Source organism: Mandrillus leucophaeus, unplaced genomic scaffold, assembly GCF_000951045.1.
Source record: "Mandrillus leucophaeus isolate KB7577 unplaced genomic scaffold, Mleu.le_1.0 Scaffold857, whole genome shotgun sequence".
NCBI lineage: Eukaryota > Metazoa > Chordata > Mammalia > Primates > Cercopithecidae > Mandrillus > Mandrillus leucophaeus.
In genome coordinates, this window is record NW_012109330.1 from 202,274 (window position 1) to 222,699 (window position 20,426).

The 20,426-nt window shown below is 48.8% G+C and overlaps 1 protein-coding gene across 2 annotated transcripts; it reads right to left on the reverse strand.

The window, feature by feature from the left end:
• Nucleotides 1-1,723: 1,723 nt before the first annotated feature.
• Nucleotides 1,724-17,601, reverse strand: SYPL2 (synaptophysin-like 2). 2 transcript variants are annotated; one of them, XM_011968709.1, is made up of 6 exons: nucleotides 17,017-17,601; nucleotides 16,779-16,853; nucleotides 8,147-8,271; nucleotides 6,878-7,079; nucleotides 5,839-6,030; nucleotides 1,724-4,472 (listed from the first exon to the last, which is right to left on the reverse strand). In XM_011968709.1, exons 1-6 carry the CDS (start codon nucleotides 17,074-17,076, stop codon nucleotides 4,308-4,310), a joined length of 819 nt encoding a protein of 272 aa, XP_011824099.1. In that variant the 5' UTR covers nucleotides 17,077-17,601; the 3' UTR covers nucleotides 1,724-4,307. The 2 variants fall into 2 exon arrangements, with proteins under 2 accessions (XP_011824099.1, XP_011824100.1); XM_011968710.1 differs by lacking the exon at nucleotides 5,839-6,030.
• Between the last annotated feature and the right edge of the window lie 2,825 nt (nucleotides 17,602-20,426).

Sequence of the window (20,426 nt, forward strand, 5' to 3'; positions counted from 1 at the left end):
CCGTCGCGGGCACGCCTCCCCTCTCCCCCCCACCTGCCTTCCAGCTCAGTCTTTGCGCAAGCGCAGCACAGGTTGCCTGTTCCCGGCCCCTCTACCTCCCGCACAGCTTTCTGGGAAGTGTAGTCTTGGAGCGGATGCTATTGCCTACCGAGCTTGCAGCAAGAGTCCCTCCGAAATGCACAATTACAGGGGGAAAAAAGAAGACCAAAGCTCCAGGATCTCCTCTTCTAATCCTTATGCACACATTATTTGTGCTACCAGTCCACTCTCCCAAGCTCACTGCACCTCTCCCCAGCCCCAAACCTCTCTCAGCCCAGACACCCCTCTAAGCCGTGCGTCCGCCAGCTGGCTGGCGCCCCTTCCCGGGCTGGCGGCCACGAAGCGACTCCGCTCCCCTGTAGATCGAATAGGGTAGGTGCAGGGAGGTGGGCGCTGTGAATCAGAAGGGCAAGGGGAGGGAGTCTGTAGGATGTGCTGAAGGACACCGGGGTGGTGTGGGGGAGGGCCTCGGCTCCCGTGTCGTGCCTCCTCTGTGGGAAACCCACACTGCCCTGATACAGAGCAGAGGGTTGGAGTGGCGTTGTCTGGATTTGAGAGGACCTGGCCAAGCTGACCAAAATCACCTGTCACGATGACAGAAGGCTGTCTCCGAGCCAGAGCCAGCCCTGGAACTGGGGTGGCCCCGAGGCGGCTGGTGTTTGCAGCATCTCTGCTGATCCGTCTCTCTTCTCCTGAGAACTGCGATCGATACCCTGTACCGCCTCTTCCCAAACCCTGGCTGGACTCTGACTCCATCCATCACTTTGCCTTCTTTTTCTAATGAATACTTTCTCTGCTGGAAGGGCTGCTTCTGAAGCCTCGGCATAGGGAGATTTCTCATCAGAGCTGTCATCTTCCTTGCTAAGGTCTGGAAAGTACCTTAATCATCCATTTATTTCATCTTCTCAGCTGATAACATTTCTTCCCACCCTCACACGATCAAGAGACAAAAGTCTGCCTCCTCCATTTCCCACCCAACCCCCCATCACATTAAAAAAGAAATACTAATCCTTTTTCTTCCTCAGCGTCTCACACCTCACCCCCTACTCTTGACCCTTTAGCTAAGGGAAAAACAAGTTTGGGAGCAAGACCTTAGATTTTCTTCTTTTCATCCAGGGAAGGTATAAGTACTTCAAGAATAATCTCTGAGGGCAGGGAATCTCAACCTGAGACCCACAGATGATCCCTAGGGCATCCAGGAATCTGCTAAAAATTAAATGTTCAGTTGTACCCAAGTGTATTTTTCTAGGGGATGTAAATGTAGTGTGTGACTCTCTGAAGGGGGATAGAGGTACAGGTTTGTTCAACAAGAAGCTGATAGTTAAGAAAGCGAAGCATATGGCCCTTAACTCCTGACAGGAAGCGTGTTTGGGTCACAGATGGTAGGAGAGCAAATGGAAACAGCTTTGTGGAAGCCACTACCTCTCACCTTTTGAGTTTGCTCCAGAATTGCTAATGAGTCCCAGTTACTTTGGTCTAATTGGGTGCCACCAAAAGAGGAGATGTCACTAGACGAGAGCCTGCTAGAAATAACTGCTCTCCTCTCTGCACCCCAAGCAACAGAGTATGACTTTGTTGCTTGGGGTACAGAGTGGAAAGCACCTTGGTGAAAGTCCTGATATTTGACCAAGAACTTAAAGCAAGGGAGAGGAAGAAAAAATAAATCCCCAGAAGGACTCCAGTCTCAGATCCTTCATGGCAAGTACTTGCAGCACTGTTTATTCAAATGTATAATAACAAGCACCGGAAAACAACATGCAACATTCTCCCCCCACCCCTGATCTGCAATCCCAGAAGTAGGAGACTGATGGCCGTGAGAGTGATGGAAACTCATGTCCAGGAAAGGTCCTAGGTGGGCACCCTGGCGCTGGGTTAGAATCTAGTGGGACAAAGGGCAAGTGCCCTGCCCATTAGCCTCCTACAGCAGCTGGAGAAACCAGACACCTTCTTCTACCTCAGGCCCCACTTTGCAAAGCAGCGATGCCAGCTCTGGTTGGAGAGAACATGAGTCCGATGAGGCACTTGGCCCCGCCCAGCCCTCCGGAGGTAATGAGGTGAAGTAGCCTTTCCTCTTAGGGTGGCCATGGAGAGTGAGGCCATAGCCTAAATCAAGGCTCTCCTGACAGAGAACAAGAGAGCCCCCTGAGAAGAGAACGAGTCTTCCTTGCTCTAAAGAGAGTTCTGGGCTGGGAGTCCTTGGCAGGAGTGAATATAATCTCCCCCCACCCCCCGCCCGCAACTGCTTTCCCTAGCTGAAGGCCCAGTTGCTAACTTCAGCCCCCAAATGAGAACACTACCCAGCACATTTCAAATAAATTATAAATACAGACACAGAATCCAAACAAAGATCCAGTAGAAGCTGCTCACAGACCCCCACAGAGGCCAGCTTGAAGAAAAATGAAGGTCGCCCCTTTGTTCTCGGTGTCTCTGGAGCTGTAGGCAAAACTGTCCCCCCTTGTCCTTGAGTAACCTGGGGACAGCTCATGACGGAGAGAGTTTCCGACTTAGAAACCCTCTCACCCCATCTCCTTTCTTTCCTCCTCAGATCTCTTCCCCAAAATCTTAAACAAACAAACAAAAACTAATTCTTTCACTGAGGGACTCGAGCCTTTGGGGATGTAAATCTTACCTTTTCCCCATCAGGAGAAAATGACTGGCCTGAAGTCAAAAGTCCTGACTCCTAGGTACCCCAGTAATGCACATGTTACTATGGATGGTGTTTAGAGAGGGAGGAGGTTGAAGGGGGTTGACTCAGTCCTGAGGAGAGATTGGCACAGGGCACAGTCACCTTTGGGATGCTTGGTGGGCCAATTGGCACTGGACTGGAAAGTGGTTGGGTTCTTCCCTCTTCTTCCTTCCCTGGGAAGCCCTATGGCCAGGGCAGATTGAGCTGAGTGGAAAGCAAGTGATCCTTACCCAGTTAGCACTGATTCTCAGCCTTGGGGCCCAGAGAGGGACTGAAGGAGGTATCAGGAAGAGGATATACACTAAAGACAAATATGGAACTGGGTCCCAAAGTGAAGAAGCACCAATAGCATCGGCCTGCCCTGGACTTGGGAGGGGATAGAGACGGAGAAATAAGGACACAGGGGAGAAATGGGAGGGCAAGGGGAGTGGGAACATCCTGTTTTCAAGATGAGAAGGAGAAATATGAAAGAAGGACTAGAGAAGGAGCAGGGGGAAAACTGAGCAGGGAATAAGGAAAAAATGGGCCCATCCATCCTGGGGCTCTGGGGCAACTTAGCCTCATGATGGTCCTTTGGCCCTTCCTAAGCCCTTATCTGGCCCCACAGGAATAAAAGGAAGGGCTGGACAGACTTCAAAAAGGATCTCAAATGCCTCAGATGCACAAGGCTGGGGAAGGGAGATGGACAGAGAAGTAAGGGAATTAGGGGGCAGGTCCTAGACTCCACATTTTTGAGTCCCAAGTGTGAGACCAAGAAGGTGGACAGGGAAGAAGACAGGGCATTTCTAAAGCAGAGTTTAGAGTGTTGGTGGAAAGTGCCCCAGCCTGGTGGGTGGGAGGATTGAGGAGATAGAAGAAGTTGATTCTGCCGGCAAGTTTACTGGCTTTACTTTCTTGAATCTGCAACTCAGTTGAAATTTATCCTGCTCCCAGCTGAGTCCAGGCCTCATCAGGACCCTCTGAAGGGCTGTTTTCTAGGCTGGTGGACCTCTCTGGTTCACACGTGGTGGACTCTGTGGGCAGGCAGAGGCCAGAGAAGACAGTGGAAGGCACACTGAGTTGTGGACTGACTGGACATCAGACACAGGGACTAGATGGCAGCCACTGAGGAGGGGTCATCAAACCACTGTTGGGGCTTCCACACAAGGGACCAGAAGGGAAGGCTACCAGCTGATTTCCCTTCCCCCTAACATTGTTGAAGCTGGACAGGTTGACAGAAAGGTGGCTGCTAGGAACCAGTCTTAGGGCACTGGTTTCCTGCCCCCAACCCTCACCTGCAGCAGAAGCTGGTTCTCAGAGACTGTAAGGGTACAAGTAACACCCGAAGTAAGATGCCTGGGTCCAGGCACTGGACAAGAAGCACTGAGCTCCTGCCATTCATGGCTCCAGCAAGGAGGAGGATAGGAAGCCACTGGGAGGGCTGCCCAGGTTTCCAACAGCTGATGCCTGCCGATCGTCTCAAAGCTCAAAGACCAGAATGATGGGGGAGGGGAATTGGAGGAGGAGGAAGAGAAAGGTCCTGGAAGCCGGAGCTGGTTGAAGAGGTGCTGTCCAGTTCGGGAGTAGCCAGGTCGGGGGCTGCTTACTGTTTCTCCACTGCTCCCTGCTCAGCTGCGCTCTCCTGGCTGGGACCCTGGCCCTGGTCCTGGTCCTGGCCCTGGCCCTGGCCCTGTCCATGCCACGGGGTCTCCTTGAACACAAACCAACAGTTCCCGGCCCACAGGAAGAAGTTGATAAAGCCGAAGAGCTGCAAAGACATCAAGGGAATTTGTGAGAATAGTCAGGGGGTCATTGTGGGAACAGGGAGGGGGAGTTCCTATTGCAGTGGGGTGGGGGGTTGTGCAGGGAAGAAGCACAGAGGGCCAAAAAGACTAAATTAAGACAGAGAGCTTGGTATAGAGGCAGGGCTCAGGCCCATCACCTGTTTAGGGAATCCCAGGTGAAAGTGTCTAATTCTGTCCACAGCATGCACCCAAGATGTAGCTTGGTCACTAGCAGAATCTGGCCCTTTAGAGGAGCATTGTGCAAAGCGTAGCAAGGAGCCAAGCGTCAGCCCTGTGGTGCCTCCCGCAGCACACGTGAGGCCCTGTTTGGAGCACCTTCTGCCAGGTAGGTGTGGCAGGAGCTGTCCAAGGTGCTCCTTCCCTATGATCAGGCACCCAGCCAGGGCTATATTCAAATAGTTATTCAAAATATTTTTAAAACCTCACAGCAGGAAGCACTTAGAGGGAAGTGTACTGATGTCTCAAATCTTTGAAATGCACTAAAAACAAGATGGATTGATGGATGAAGAAGTGAATAAATATGTGATAAAGCAAGTCTAGTAAAAAGTTAATGGCACAGTCTAGGTGGTGAGTGTGTGGGTGTTCACTGTAAAATTTTTTCAAATTTGTTGTATCTGTGAACATTTTTACAACAAAATTTGGGTGGGGGGAACCTTCAGCAGGGTTCCAGCAAGTTCCAGAAGTGTGTTCCTGGTCTGCCAGCCATTAAACATTTCAGCTGTGGGAACAAGTCATTTTCAGAGCAAGGCTGAGGTGGCTGGGATGACGGGCAGCATTTGAGAAGCTCAAGACCTCAGCTCTTTACCAATGGATATGGACATATTTCAACATTCTAACAACTGGGATGGCCAAATCTATATGCATCCAGCTGATCCACCACTGCTCCAAAGCCCCTTTCCAGGCTGAGGGCTGAGTGACAGTAAGCCCCTTCCCACTCATGCTGGGTCTCCTCCCAGCTTCAAGCTCAGCCACAGCCCCAGGCTCCCCTTTATGTGCTCACACACATTGTGTAGAACAGGCAGGAGGAGGGGAGACATCACAGAGAGTATGCCTAGAAGTGGGGACACGAGAAGGGAATTGGATGGAGGCAGAGTGCGGAAGGAGGAAAGAACAGAAGGCTAAGTGGCTCTCGGGTTCCCCTCATCCCAAAATGTCCTCTCAGGGTCAGCCAGGAGCGAGCAGCCAGCATGAAGCACAGTGAGGGCACCAGCTCCAGATGCAGGGGACACCAGCTCTTGGACACCCTCTCTTTCCTTTCAGGACCTGCTAGCTGGGACAGGCCTGGGCAGCAGGGCTGGTGCTGCTTCCCGCAGTGGCCACAGGTCTCACCACAGAGATGTTGGCCAGGCCCATGGAGGGCGTGGCCCCGGCACTGCACACTGCTTCCTCTCCATGGCACACGGACATGGCTGCTGTCAGGCTGGATGGTCGTGTGGCCCCCTTGACATCAGTCAGGCCCTTGCCCCAGGCAGCTGCAGCTACCAGCCAGAAGAAGGTGAAGGAGACAGTCACACAGAAGTCCTGGGAGGAGCAGAGGGATAGGAAATACACTCAGAAAGCCCTCATTATTCCCTTGCTTCTTTTCCTCTTGCCATGATGCTGGCAATCCCCGGGTACCAGGACAGCTGCCTCTTCCCATCCTACCCAACACCTAGAACCCAGGTGGTCCTGAGGTATCTGTTCACTGCCCCCAAAGGAGTCCTGCCACTCAGGCTGCCCCTGCTAATGCCCTCACATCTAAGATCTAGCTACAGTGTACCAAGGCATCTGTTGGTCAGCCTCACCTCAAAACCCACTCATCCCAAGTGGAGCCTAAACTCCCCACTCTTCCCTCCCAGCTTTTCCTTTGATCACCATTGCTCAGCTACAAGTGGTAGACCGCAGGAGGCAAATGGGGTCCCTTAAGGCACCCCTTCCACCTTGCATGCCCTGGGATAGGAAGAGAGTAAAGAGGAATAATATTAATAATCACTAATGCTTATTGAGACTAACTATGTACTAAATACATGCATTCTCATTTTTTCACATACACACACACAAAACTATGAGGCAGTTATTATTTTATCCCCATTTTATAGTTAAGGAAACTGTAATTTAGAGAGGTTATTTAACTTGTCCAAGATCACACAGCAAGTAAGGGACCATGCTGGGATCTGAACCCAGGCAGTCTTAACTCCAGAGCCTGCTTGTGTATGGTGCTATTGTGCCTCCTGTGAACAGGAGCAAGCAACGGGAGGTTGATGGAGGCAGAGGTTCCACCATGGGGGTGGAAGCCGCTATGTTTGTCCTCTGCTCCAGTTCTGACCTCAGCCCCCTCACAAACATCTCAGTTTCTCCACCCCATTCCTTCTGGCCTGTGCTGACTCACCACCAGCGGGAAGCGTTTGTTCTCTGTGTAGAGGTTGTGGAAGCGCAGGTAGATAACTAAGGCAGCCATAGTATAGAAGAAGGAAAAGATGCCAAGGGTCACGAAGAACTCTGCGGGTGCAGAGAAGTCCCCCATGAGGTGCATGGTCTTGAAGCTGGACTCTTCATCACAGAGGGGCATCTCGTATTGGATCCGGTGCAACCTGCAGGTGGCAAGGGAGGCCATCCTGAGCTCAAGCAATCCTCTCTCTCCCTGGCCCAGAAGTAGTCCTGTGCTAGTTCTCAGCAGGGAACTCTTACAGAGCCAACAAAGGGGTCATGTAGGGAGGAAAGTTTCTGGAAGGAACCTTGCAGTCAAAATGAGAACTTCCCCAAAATTTCCAGTAAAACTCTACCTTCCTCTCAGCTGCCCCCCATCCCACTCATCTACCCTGCCCAGACATGGTGACCATGTATTCCCAAGTGTCTCCAGGGCCCTTTAGGTCACAACTGCAATGTATGTAGTTCTTCTATTTCTGGTAGCCAAACCACTAGGCAGATCAGCTTCACTCTGCCTCTGGAAAGTGCAGGCCCAGAGTGGCCAAGATAAGATTGGAATCACCCATTTTCGGGCTTTATTGGGCTTTCCAATGAGGCAGTGGACAAATTAAAGAGAAAAACACAGCCAATTATATATGAGACAGTTAATATAACTTGGGTGCTGATACTAGAAATTTCTGAAAAGGTGAGCCCCATTCCCATTCTCCTCTGGACATTTGAGCTCCCCCTACTTCCTTAGCTCCCAAATACCCAGAGAAGAGTTCACTTCTACCTCCCTGTCAAGGTGTGCCCACTTGTATCCTGGTGGTACTGGCTGAGGATCCCACATCAACTCTTTAGGATGTAAGTACTAATAAGCTTCCCTACTTTCAAGGCAGAGAGGAGGCTGCTGAGGGTCAGAGAGACCTGTCCACCTTGACAAGGTTCCTGTAAGCCTCCATCCCAAACTGCAGTGGCTCTTTCTGTATGAGCTGGTGTGACCTGCCATGGGTTGTCCATGGACTGGAACATTATTATAACAGTGATCAATCTGTGTTTCCCTTACGTTTTGCTCTGGTCAGTGTGTCTGAAATTGCTAAAGAGCAGAAAGGATCTAAGTCTTATCATTCTATTTGAATCTGGAGTGGCACACAACGAATGGTTTTTAGGTTTCTGGAGGAGGAAGAGACCAAGCAGGTCCTGCCAACCAAGTGAGAGACAATGTGCTGGGTTGGAACCAATTCTTGCTCACCTGAAGGGATAGCCGAATGCAACGATGATGGAGCTCACGTCCTTGGCTTCGTTGTTGCAGCGAACCATTGCTCCTGTCTCCCCACTGTAGGAGCCACAGGACCCGAAGGCAAAAATAGCAAAGAGCTGAGAGAGAGAGTGAAACCTCTTTGAGAGTCAGAAGGCCTCAACTGGCCAAAGTCAACAACTAGCTGCGACTCCCCACAGATGCCGACATTAAGTGCGGGAGTGGGGGACAGTGAGGATACCCTTTAATCAAGTACTGCCTAGGCAGAAACCCATGGCTTCCATTTGTCTTCCAGCCTCAGGCTGCTGGACCAAATAGCCAAATGAATAATGTTGACTGAATGGTGTCTGCGAGGGAGGTGAAGAGGCAGGAAATGGACAGTTGCCAGATCTCTCCATTGGGCATGAGTTGGGGACCATAGGTAGCCTCCTTAAGATGACTAACACAAAACCTCTGCAATTCAGGCTTTAGGAAACTTCTAGCTTACAGATAGACTTGAATTTCCTTCCCAAGGGAGAGACACACTCAGAAAGACTCCCCTGCATCAACCTAGATCAGACATGCCTAGAATGCTTTTCATTTCTCCTTTGAACTAGTCATCTAATCTTGTTTCCTAGTTGCTAACTTCCAGTGGCTTCCTGCCTTGGTGGAGGTATAGCTGGAGGGGCCGGCTTCTACCAAGCCACCCCAGATGGGCCATACTGCTGTCCCATAGTACTGACAGCCTAATTCCTCTTCCCCAAAAGGCACATGGCCTTCTAGCAATAGCGCTGGCTGGGCCAATGTGACAATCTTGGCTCAAGCCCAGAGAAAAGTACCCTCCACTTGCCTTATCAGTCTCCACCGTTTCCCCACTGGTGTTTCCCTTTGTCATCTGTTGATGCTGCTATTTCTCAGTGTTAAGATCCAGAGGTGCCTCAGGTCACTCGAATGGTTTTCTTCTCTACCTTTCCTCACATTTTACTACACCTTCTCTCTCGAGGGAAATAAAATTTCCTCGTCCTATGATTTTCCAATTTCTTTCTGGGAAACACACTTTGGTTAGAAAAGGAGGTGAGAAGCCAGGTGCGGTGGCTTACACCTGTAATCCCAGCACTATGGGAGGCTGAGGCGGGTGAATCATTTGAGGTCAGGAGTTTGAGACCAGCCTGGCCAACATGGTGAAACCCCGTATCTACTATAAATACAAAAATCAGCCTGGCGGTAGAGTGTCGCATGCCTGTAATCCCAGCTACTTGGGCGGCTGAGGCAGGAGAATCACTTGAACGCGGGAAGTGGAGATCGGGGCAAGCCGAGATCGTGCCACTGCACTCCAGCCTGGGCGACTGAGTGAGACCTTCTTCCCCCTGCCCCCCACTCCAAAAAAAAGAAAAGAAAAGAAGGTGAGAAATTGAAATGTCTTGTCCTCCACATCATCTGCTCAGACTAGGTTTCCTGTGCACTTACCTTTGACTTGTACCCAATATCACGTTCTTGTTAAGCAATGAGCTTATTCTCTTAATTGTTCACTTTCTATATGTTTCTTTGAGACTCAGTGTCTTGGACATTAAACACTTGGAAGACAGCTGATCGATATGTCAGCCCAGCATCCAGAGTCTAGAATAGAAGCTATATGCATTTTATTTTGCTAATGCTTGTTAGCATTATGGAGTGAAAGAAGAACTGAACTAGGAGTATGGAAACCTAGGTTCCAGACCTGGTCCTGTCACTAATTAGCCAGGTGAGCTCTGATAAGTCACTCTGCTCTCTGAGTCTGTTTCCTCATCTTTTTTTTTTTTTTTTTTTTAGACAGTCTTGCTCCACTGCCCAGACTGGAGTGCAGTGGCGCGATCTCGGCTCACTGCAAGCTCTACCTCCTGGGTTCACGCCATTCTCCTGCCTCAGCCTCCCAAGTAGCTGGGACTACAGGCGCCTGCCACCACGCCCAGCTAATTTTTTGTATTTTTTTAGTAGGGATGGAGTTTCACTATGTTAGCCAGGATGGTCTCGATCTCCTGACCTCATGATCCACCTGCCTCGGCTTCCCAAAGTGCTGTGATTACAGGCGTGAGCCATTGTGCCCGACCTGTTTCCTCATCTTAAATGGAGGGGTTTGGAGTAGATAATCTAGAGGCCCTTTCCAGTCCCAGAACTCTCTCTCTCTGAGAGTAACGTTGTCAGTGTACTCTTGGCTGGGCTTGCCAACAGCTGTGCTCTGCCCCTGGGAGGTGTCCAGTACCACTGCCCCTGGCTTGCAGTGCCTGGCCTTGCAGATCTCCATGCTGGAGCCATTGACCTCTCTCCAAAGGTCATAATGGGCACCTCTCTGTTTCCAGGAAGTTTATTCCAGACAAATGAGAATTGTCTCCATGTTAAAGATATCTGGGAAAGAAGACAGTAAAACCTCCCTCCAATGCCTAAATAACCTCTCCTGAATTAAATGATGGAGACTGCAGCAGGGGCCTGTCTGCCCACCTTCTTCACAGAGGTAGAGAAGAATCGCTCAAAGCCTCTGCATCATTACCCTTTACTTACTCAAAGTGGCCTCACCATTGTAATAGTGGAACTTCTCTAGCTCTTCCTCGTAGGAATTATCTAACCTTTTGTCAGTTCTGTGGGCATCTGATTCCTCTTAGAAGTTTCTTTATACCTCTTAGCTTCTGGTGCCCAGTACTAGACATGATTAGGGTGTCACATTCTAGGAAGGGCAGCACAGTTGGAAATATTTTTACCTATTGGCAGTTAGTCAGTGAATGGCTCCTTATAAGTTCCTTAAGAAAGCAGGGGCCGGGCCTGGTGGCTCACAGCTGTAGTCCCAGCAGTTTGGGAGGCCAAGCAGGAGAATGGCTTGAGCCCAGGAATTTGAGACCAGCAACGTATAGGCAACATAGCAAGACCCTGGCCTACAGAAACTACAAACAAAAAATTAGCCAGGCATGGTGATGCCTGCTAATAGTCCCAGCTACTCAGGAGACTGATGTGGAGGAATCACTTGAGCCCAAGAGTTCAAGGCTGCAGTGAGCTATGATCATGCCACTGCACTCCAGGCTGGGCAACAGAACAAGATCCCATTTCAAAAAAAAAAAAAAAATCATAAAGAGACAGTAGGTACTCAAAACTTGGGGGCAGTGAATGGTCAGTTATGGAGACTTCTCTTCACCAGCACTCTCCTGAAAGGCACTCCTGAGCATCTACAGAAAGATAAAATTTAAGAGCATGTACTATGCCTAGCATGTACAGTGTCTACTATGCACAGTTCTAGGCACTATTATCTAGTAGTGAACAAAAAAGAAAAAAGGCCAAGCATGGTGGTTCATGCCTGTAATCCCAGCACTCTGGGAGGCTGAGGTGGGAAGATCACTTGAGCCCAGGAGTTTGAGATTAACCAACTTTTTATTTAGCCAAAAAAAATTAGCCAGGTGTGGTGGTGCACATCTGTGGTCCCAGCTACTCTGGAGGCTGATGTGGGAAGATCTCTTGAGCCCAGGAGGTCAAAGCTACATGATCGCACCACTGGACACCAGACTGTGTGATAAAGCGAGACCCTATCTCAAAAAAAGAAAAAGAAAATCAAAATCTCTGCCCTCATGGACTCACACTCTAGAGCTGCACTATCCAGAACAGTAGCCACTAGCCAAGCTTGATTATTTAAGTTAATCAAAATTAAATTAAATTAAAAATTCAAGCCAGGTGCAGTGTCTCATACCTGTAATCCCAACACTTTGGGAAGCAAGGTGGGAGGATCACTTGAGGCCAGGAGTTCAAGACCAGCCTGGGTATCATAGCAAGACCCCATCTCTACCAAAAAAAAGAAAAGTTGGGCATGGTGGTACATGCCTGTGGTCCCAGCTGCTGAAGTGTGTGGATCATGTGAGCCCAGGGGTTCAAGGCTGCAATGAGCTATGATCATGCCACTGCACTACAGCCTGGGTGACAGAGTGAGACTGGATCCAACAACAACAAAAAAATTCAGGCCAGGTGTGGGGGCTCATGCCTGTAATCTCAGCACTTTAGGAGGCCAAGGCAGGTGAATCACTTGAGGTTAGGAGTTCGAGACCAGCCTGGCCAACATGGCAAAATGCCGTCTCTACTAAAATACAAAAAAAAAAAAAAAATTCAGTTCAGTCACACTAGGCACATTTCAAGTGCTAATAGCCTCATGTGGCTAGCAGGTACTGTCTCAGAGAGCACAGATTCTAAAAGTTTTCCATTATTACCAAAAGTTCTGCTGTGTCTCAATGACGGTCCCGAGGTTCTGACAATCCTGAATCCTGCTTTCAGATTCTTCAGAGGGCAAAATACACCCACAATAACTTCAGTATTTATTGTATTCTGATTCTTTTCAAGTCAGGGATCTTACATGATAATTTTTTATTTACCAAAATATATGTTTAAATCTGAACACTGTACAGTCGGATGGTACCAGAGCAAAATGAGAACATCTGAGGGGAATCACAGGTTCACAGAGCAGCAGAACAAAAGGGACCTCAAAGATGCTCATGCCCAATCATCTTATTTCACAGAGGTGAAGCCCCAAAAGATTAAGTCACTTTCCCAAAGTCACATTTAGTTGATGTGAAAGCCAGGCTTAGAATTCACATCTCCTGATTCCCTGCCCAGTGCTCTTTCCATTTCATTTGCTCCTTAACTCAACACTGATTGAGCATCTACCTTGTGCCAGGTGCTGAAGATGCGAAGACGAATAAGACCTAGATCCTGCTCTTGAGAATTCACATCAAGAAAGGAGTGTCATATTAAAACAAACAAACAAAAATAATAAAAACAAACACTGCATCCCAGAGTTGTTAAGGCTAAAGAAGAGATCTCTACCATGTGTGTTGAGGATTACAAGGAGGGAAAGAGTAGCTCTGTGCCTTGGGGTGCAGAAGCTCCGAAAGACACCTTCTCCCAATCCCCTCCATGTCTCCTAATCCTCCATCTTTCCACTTCAGGTTTGCTTTCTTCCCTAACTGTGCCAAGTGACTGAGACACAGAGAAGAGAGGGAAAGAACTGAAACCACCCCTGTCACCAAGCACAAGGCCCTGAGATGAGCAAACTGGTTATAAAGAGCAGCCAAGGAGAAGTAGAGGCCCTGAGACAAGGGGGAATTCTAGCATTCTGGTGCCAACCAGCCTTTCTCCTCTTGTACCTCCATTGCTGGGACAGCGCTGGTCATTTTCTGCCCTCCGCCTCCTCCTTCTGCATCTCTTTTGCCACGATGTCAGAATAACCTTTCCAGTTTAAGGATGAGGCTCCCCTTTGGTACTGACGTGCTCACTGGTGATAATCCTGTGACAGTCCTGAGGACACTAACATCACCAGTTAGCTCACAGCACAAGGAAGACAAATTCTCTCCTCAGGTCCTACTCCCACACTTATCTCATTGTTTTTTGTTTTGTTTTGTTTAGGTGAGGTGGCTCATGTCTGTAATCTCAGCACTTTTGGAGGCCGAGGTGGGAATATGGCCTGAGCCCAGGAACTCAAAGCCAGGTGAAGCAGCATAGTGAGACCCGATTTTTACAAAAATGTTTTACAACTTAGCTGGGCATGGTGGCATGTGCCTTTGGTTCCAGATACTTGAGAGGCTGAGGTGGGAGGATTGCCTGAGCTTGGAAAGTTGAGACTGCAGTGAGATGTGTTCTTACCACTGCACTCCAGCCTCGGTGACAGAGCCAGTCTCTATCTTAGTCTCTACCTTAGAGCCTGTCTAAAAAAAAAAAAAAAAGATTTGGTATTTACTTACTCCAGGTTCCAGAGCTAGAAAGCAAGAAGGCAGAGGAGACTCAATTTAAACCAAAGCCTATCTGACCTCAAAAATCTGTCTCATTCTCTTTCTTTTCTTTTCTTTTCTTTTTCTTTCTTTCCTTTTCTCTCTTTCTTTCTTTTTCTTTCTTTCCTTTCTTTCTTTTTTTTTTTTTTTGAGACAAGGTCTAGTTCTGTCATCCAGGCTGGAGTGCACAGCTCACTGCAGCCTCTACCTCCTGGGCTCAATGATCCTCCAGCCTCAGCCTCCCAAGGAGCTGGGACCACAAACATGTGTCATCACACCCAGCTGATTTTATTTTTTTGTAGAAATGAGATCTCCCCTTATTGCCCAGGCTTGTGTCAAACTCCTGGGCTCAAGCAATCGTCCCACCTCAACCTCCCTAAGTATGTCTTTTTCTTTAAAAGAAAAAAAAAAATAAGATACTTATTTCCTTTTCTTTTTTATCTTGAACTCCCATGATTTGATGTCCTTTTCTTTTTTTAAAAAAATGAGTTCTCCAATAATTGGTCTATGTCCAGGTTATTTTTGCTAGCTTAGTATAGACTTAGTGAGACTCCAGAATTGGAATTGAGGTGAGATTAATCGATTTCTCAATTGAAAAAAAACACTCTAAGATAAGCTCCTAACAAATAAAAGAATAACATTACTTTCTTTTCACAAAGATTCCAGTAAAGTCTCTGTTTTTTGGTAATAATGACACCAAAATTCTCAATTACCATTACAATAACTGCAAGCTTTGTGTTTTCTTTTTTCCTTCTCCACTCAGGAGCACTTGATCCCTCCAAACAGGAAATAAGTGAAAAACTCAAATGACATTTCCACTGTCATTTCTGGTGCTAGTGCCTGTGTACTTTTTATGTTACCTCATCTGCAGAGCTTCAAAGCAAGTGAAACTGGCGCCCTGAATTCAGGCTACCTGGGATGGCAATAAAAGCAAAGCACGTTTCTTTGTGATGCTACCCTGTGAATGAAGTCGGAATTCAGAGTCTAGCTCAGGGCCCAGGCTTTAGCATTCTGAGAGAAAAGGGTCTCTGTTTTGCACAACTCCCTTTCTAAGTACTTGAAGATCATAAAAGTCTATCAGATCTCAATTCCTAGGGCGTTAATGCTGACCTCAAGACTGGATCGTTTCCCTAGGCTTTGCTTTGTACAGCCTTTACAGAAATGTTGTGGGTATTTGGGGTGCTGGGTGAAGGGAAGGATGGCAGGATTGAAGAAGGAAACTTTTCAGAATCCCTCCAAGGGAAAGGAGTCCATGGTCTCCCTCATTGTCTCCCTTATCCTTTGACAGTCTGTCTCAAATTCTGTTGGATCCATTTGCCTAATTGAATGGTAAAATTGTTCTCTTACATTTCAGGTTCCACTCCTCTGGATTGCTTATAATGGTTCTTCCAGTTCTGGATGCCAATCTCTCAGCGCCTTAATACCATTCTTAAATGGCTCCCTCTGGCACTTGAGTGGTGGATCAGAACAGGGAAGGGGCCAAAGGCAAAAGAGCTCAATCAGCAATTGGTCCAACCACTCTTGCGGCAGTAAGAAAGGTGGAAAGTCCCCACCAGGTCCCAGAGTTTGCACTTGGGAGCTCCCAGGCTGGCCCGATAATCCCAAGTGCACTCTTGCCCCTGGGTTCCAGATTTGATTATTCTCATGCAAACCATGATTTAAGAATTGGTGTCACAGTGCTAATTCTTGTCTCCAAAGCCCTATAGAACTCAATCCTCCTCAGTATTAATGGTAACTTATTCCCTAGCTGAATTCTGTACTGAGAGCACATTAATTAAGTTATTCACACACCATTTGGTATGTGGATTGTCTAACTTAAAATCTCTTCTGCAATAGTGCACTAAATGCCCCCTACAAGTCTTTATGATTTGAGAAAGTGACTGCACCTGTCCACATTCCTAATTTATACCCAGGAGGCCTTGGGCACTGGCCTAGTGAAGCAAGATAGTATTTCCACTAGACTATAACAGGGGAAACTGAGGACCTGAGCAAGTGACTTTTTCAAGGTCACAGAGTAAGTCTAACATAGGGCCATATTCTAGCACACCAACCTATTTAGAGCATAAGGAGACCCTAGGAAGGTTCTGATCAACATCTGACTAGTGTTGGAAATTGAAGTCCAGAGAAATGAATTGCCCAAGGTGACATAGCTGGAAAAGGCCGGTCTAGGTCTGGATCCCAGGGCCCCAGCTTCTCAGATCAGTGTTCCATCTTATTCTACATGCCACATTTTAGCCATGCTGTGATTTTTAATTCTGTCTTATTTTTTTCTTTTGTTTAATCATAGAGCCATAAGCTCCGTTCATTCATTCATCCACTCCCTCACTTATTTACAGGAACTCAGATTACTCCAGCGAATTCAACAGGGAACGGCGAGCCCAGAGCCTGTCCCTTGAGCCCAGTACCTGCAGGATCACCCAGTCCCTGGTGGTTTTGGGGGCAGGATGGTTTCCATCGCCTGCTTCCTTCCCTCCTTTGCCCTCCACGGCTTCCCTCTTGGTGAAGAGCGGACCTCGTCCCCCTCGTCCTTCTCCCTCCTCCCGTCACCAAGGAGTGGTATGTGCAGGATCAGAGTTCTGGAAAGGTTACACCCGGGTCCTCTCGCCCGGGTGAAATGTGAGCGCCCTGGGCAAAGGCTCCTTGCACATAGAAGGACCGAATCCGGGACTCCGCATGCCTCGCTCTTCACCCTCCTGCCACCAAGTCCGGAGAAGCAGCCCCAGCCCGCCCCTCCCCCGCCCACCTGTCGCCGCCCCCCACCCTTCCGCCGTGGCCGGGCCGCAGCACCTCCCCAGCCCCCACCCTGGCTCCATTGCTTCGGGTCAGCGTCACAGCCCAGGCTCCCGAAATAGCCCGGGGCCGGGGCAGCGACTCACCCACTGGAGAACTTTGATGAAGCCCAGCGGCTCCTCCAGCCGCCGCCAGCGCAGCCCCACGAGCAGGCGGTCCACCTGCGGAGACACAGCCGGCCGGGGGATCAGGGCGGTGGGGAGCCCTGGGAAGGCGCTGGTCCCCTTGCCCCACTCACACGCGGTCCAGGGGTGGGATAAGGGTCCAGCCCGACATCTAGGTGGAGAGGGGCGGGTGAGAGAGTCCGAGGCGCGCAGGGACTACCTGCTGGCGCGGCGACTTGTCAGCCGTAGCCGTGCGGCCGGCGCTCTCGGTCGAGGACATGCTGGCGCGGCGGGCGCAGGGCGCGGCGTGGGGGCTTGGCTCCCTGGCCGGGAGGCGGTGGACACTGCGGGGGAGCGGGGAGCTGCGGGTCGGGGGCAGAGCAGGCGAGCGGGGCCGGAGCGCGAGCGGCCGTCGGTGGGCCGGAGTCCAGGCTGACTGGCTGGCTGGGTCGCAGGGGCGCTGCTGTTCGTGCTCTCCGAGGCTGTGGCCGCCGCGGTGCCCGGCCGGCAGCAGAAAGCCCCCGAGTCCGATTCAAACTTCTGTCAAACTCGCAGCGAACTTGGCCGCCGAGTCACGTGGCGTGCGCTCCCGAACCCTCCTCCCGCCCCCTCTGCTCCCTTTCTCCGCTTGCCCGGCACCTTAAAGGGACCTGCGGCTTCCGTGGTTAGTTCTGCGGCGGGGGGGCTCCGGGTCCTTGCCGAAGCCTCCGGGACCGGTCCCCACCGAGACACCGCGGCCGTCGGAAAACCTAGCCGGGCGCGCCTGAACGCACGGGCTCCAGGTTTATCCTTCCCTATTTTCCTGGATTGCGCCGGATTTTCTCCTCTTCCATACCAGAATACCCAGAATGTAAAAGACTCTCATGAGGCACGATTAGGGCTGTGAAACAAGGTTCTAAGTCTCACGGTTAACATACCGTCAGTACCGACAAAAGGGCGATAGAATGTAAGCTGCTGATTTTTAATCCTGTCCAGCTAGGTATCGTTTTGATTTTTTTTTTTTTAATCAACAAAAGACATTTGTATGTTAGCGATTTAAAAATTATTGGCCGGGCGCGGTGGCTCATGCCTGTAATCCCAGCCCTTTGGGAGGCCGAGGCCGGAAGATCACGAGGTCAGGAGTTCCAGACCAGTCTGGCCAACATAGTGAAACCTCGTCTCTACTAAAAATACAAAAAATTAGCCGGGTGTGGTGGTGTGCGCCTGTGATCCCAGCTACTCAGGAGGCTGAGGCAGGAAAATAGCTTGAATCCGGGAGGTGGAGGTTGCAGTGAGCTGAGATCGCGCCACTACATTCCAGACCTGGCAACAGTCTGAGACTCTGTCTCAAAAAAAAAAAAAAAGTTATTAATCTTATCAAGTATAAACTTAATCTCCTTTAAAATGGTCATTACCATTTAAATGAGAGTGATAAAAGGCCTTTGAGGAATGGGGTGCAAAGAACATATTGAAAGGTACTGAAAAGTTGACGTCTGGCCGGGCGCGGTGGCTCAAGCCTGTAATCCCAGCACTTTGGGAGGCGGAGGCAGGTGGATCAAAAGAAGCCAGGAGTTCGAGACCAACCTGGCCAACATGGTCAAACCCTGTCTCTACTAAAAATACAAAAATTAGCCGGGGCCGTGGTGGCACGCGCCTGTACTTGTAGCTATTCGGGAGGGTGAGGCACGAGAATTACTTGAACCCAGGAGGCGGAGGTTGCAGTGAGCCGAGATTGCGCCATTGCACTCCAGCCTGGGCAACAGAGCAAAACTGTGTCAAAAAACAAAAGAAAAAAAGAAAAATGAGAAAAGATAGACAGAAGGAGAGAGAGAGAAGAAGAAAAAAAGAGCAAGAAAGAAAAAGAACGGGAAGGGAAGGGAAGGGAAGGGGAGAGGAGGGGTTGACGTTGTTGCATTTTGATGACTGTAACTCGGTCTCTAACTTTCGAAAAGCATTCGTCAGGGGTGAGCAGTTGAGAATATTCTACACTCGGTTTACTAGAGCATAAATATAAGTAGTAAAAGGTTAAGTGATTTGTCCAAGGACAAATTCCTCTGCATTGGCTTGTAAATACGTATCCATCTCATCCAAGTCATTCTTGCGGGTCCCCCCCACTGCTCCACCCCGCATGTCAGAATGAATGCTTTTTGAACAAACATTTGGCTGTTATGCATACAAGTTGTTTCCCCGTTGAGTAAGTGCCTTCCCAAAGCCTTGGGATTTAGAGGGAGAAGAGATGAGGAAGTCAGCTCGGGCTGGATCAGGCCACATGGACTTGAGGGAAACTTCTCCAGTGGATTTCCATTTCCATGCAAATCTAGACTAAGCAAGGAACAGCTTAGCCCGGTCCCTCCCCCTTTTAAATTGTTCTGCCATCTTGGGTTCCTGTTCTATGGAATAGGGATAATAATTTATGTTCCACTCACTTCACGAGGCTGTCATAAAAATTAAATAGTGTGATGTGTGTGAATGCCACACTACACAAACACAAAAACATACATATTACCAATGTCTTCAACAATATGCATACAGAATACAACACAATCAGAAAAGAATCAGAATAACACAACAAAAATCCACTTGCGCATCAACCAGCCTTGTTAATCTTTAACTCTTTTTTGCCTCAAATCCATTATTATCCTTAAACCTATTCTTTGAAAAAGAAAAAAATGCATAAAATTGAAGCCCTGTGTATCACCTCATGTCATTCCCTCCCTCCTTCCTCCCCAGAAATATTCATTATCCAATCCTGAATTTGTTTTTTTTGTCAGTCTCATGCATGATTTACTACTTTTTCTATGTATATAACTATATCTAGGAGCAATACCTAGAAACTCATCAGACATAGTATTGTTTTTCAAATTGCTTTAAACTTTATCTAAATGGTATCATGCTTTAGGTAACCTTCTTCAACTCACTTTTTTACTTAATATTGTGTTTATGAGAGTCATCTAGCCTGATGCATGTAGCTTTAGTTCATTCCTTTTAACTATATAGAATTCTACTACATACATAGGCATACTGCAGTCTATTTATTCTCATACTGATGGGCATTTAGGTTGTTTCCAAAGATTCTCTCTTACAAACAGCGCTGCACTAAATTTGTACAGACCTCCTTGTGCACATGTACATAGATTTCTACATAGCACTGAATTTCCAACTTTGTGTGTGTGTGCACACACATGCACTAAACCACAAACCCTGGAAAGAAATAAAATTTTACAACCTGACCCGTTATATAAACTGGAATAAAGTTTTGCAAAACATCCTCATATTTTCTATTCCACTTCATTAAAAAAAATTCTGGTCACCCGGAGGCAGATCCAGGTTTTGTGGAGCCTAAAGTTAATACGATTTGAGGGCCCCCTTGAGAAAGAGTACAAAATTTTGCCCAGGCACAGTGTCTCATGCCTGTAATCCCAGCACTTTGGGAGGCTGAGACAGGTGGATTGCTTGAGGCCAGGAGTTCAAGACCAGGCTGGCCAACGTCGTGCAACCCCGTCTAAAAAATCAGTCGGGCATGGTGGTGAACACCTGTAATCCCAGCTACTCTGAAGGCAGGAGAATTGCTTGAACCCAGGAGGCAGAGGTTGCAGTGAGCCAAGACAGTGCACTGCACTCCAGCCTGTGAGACAGAGGGAGACTCTGTCT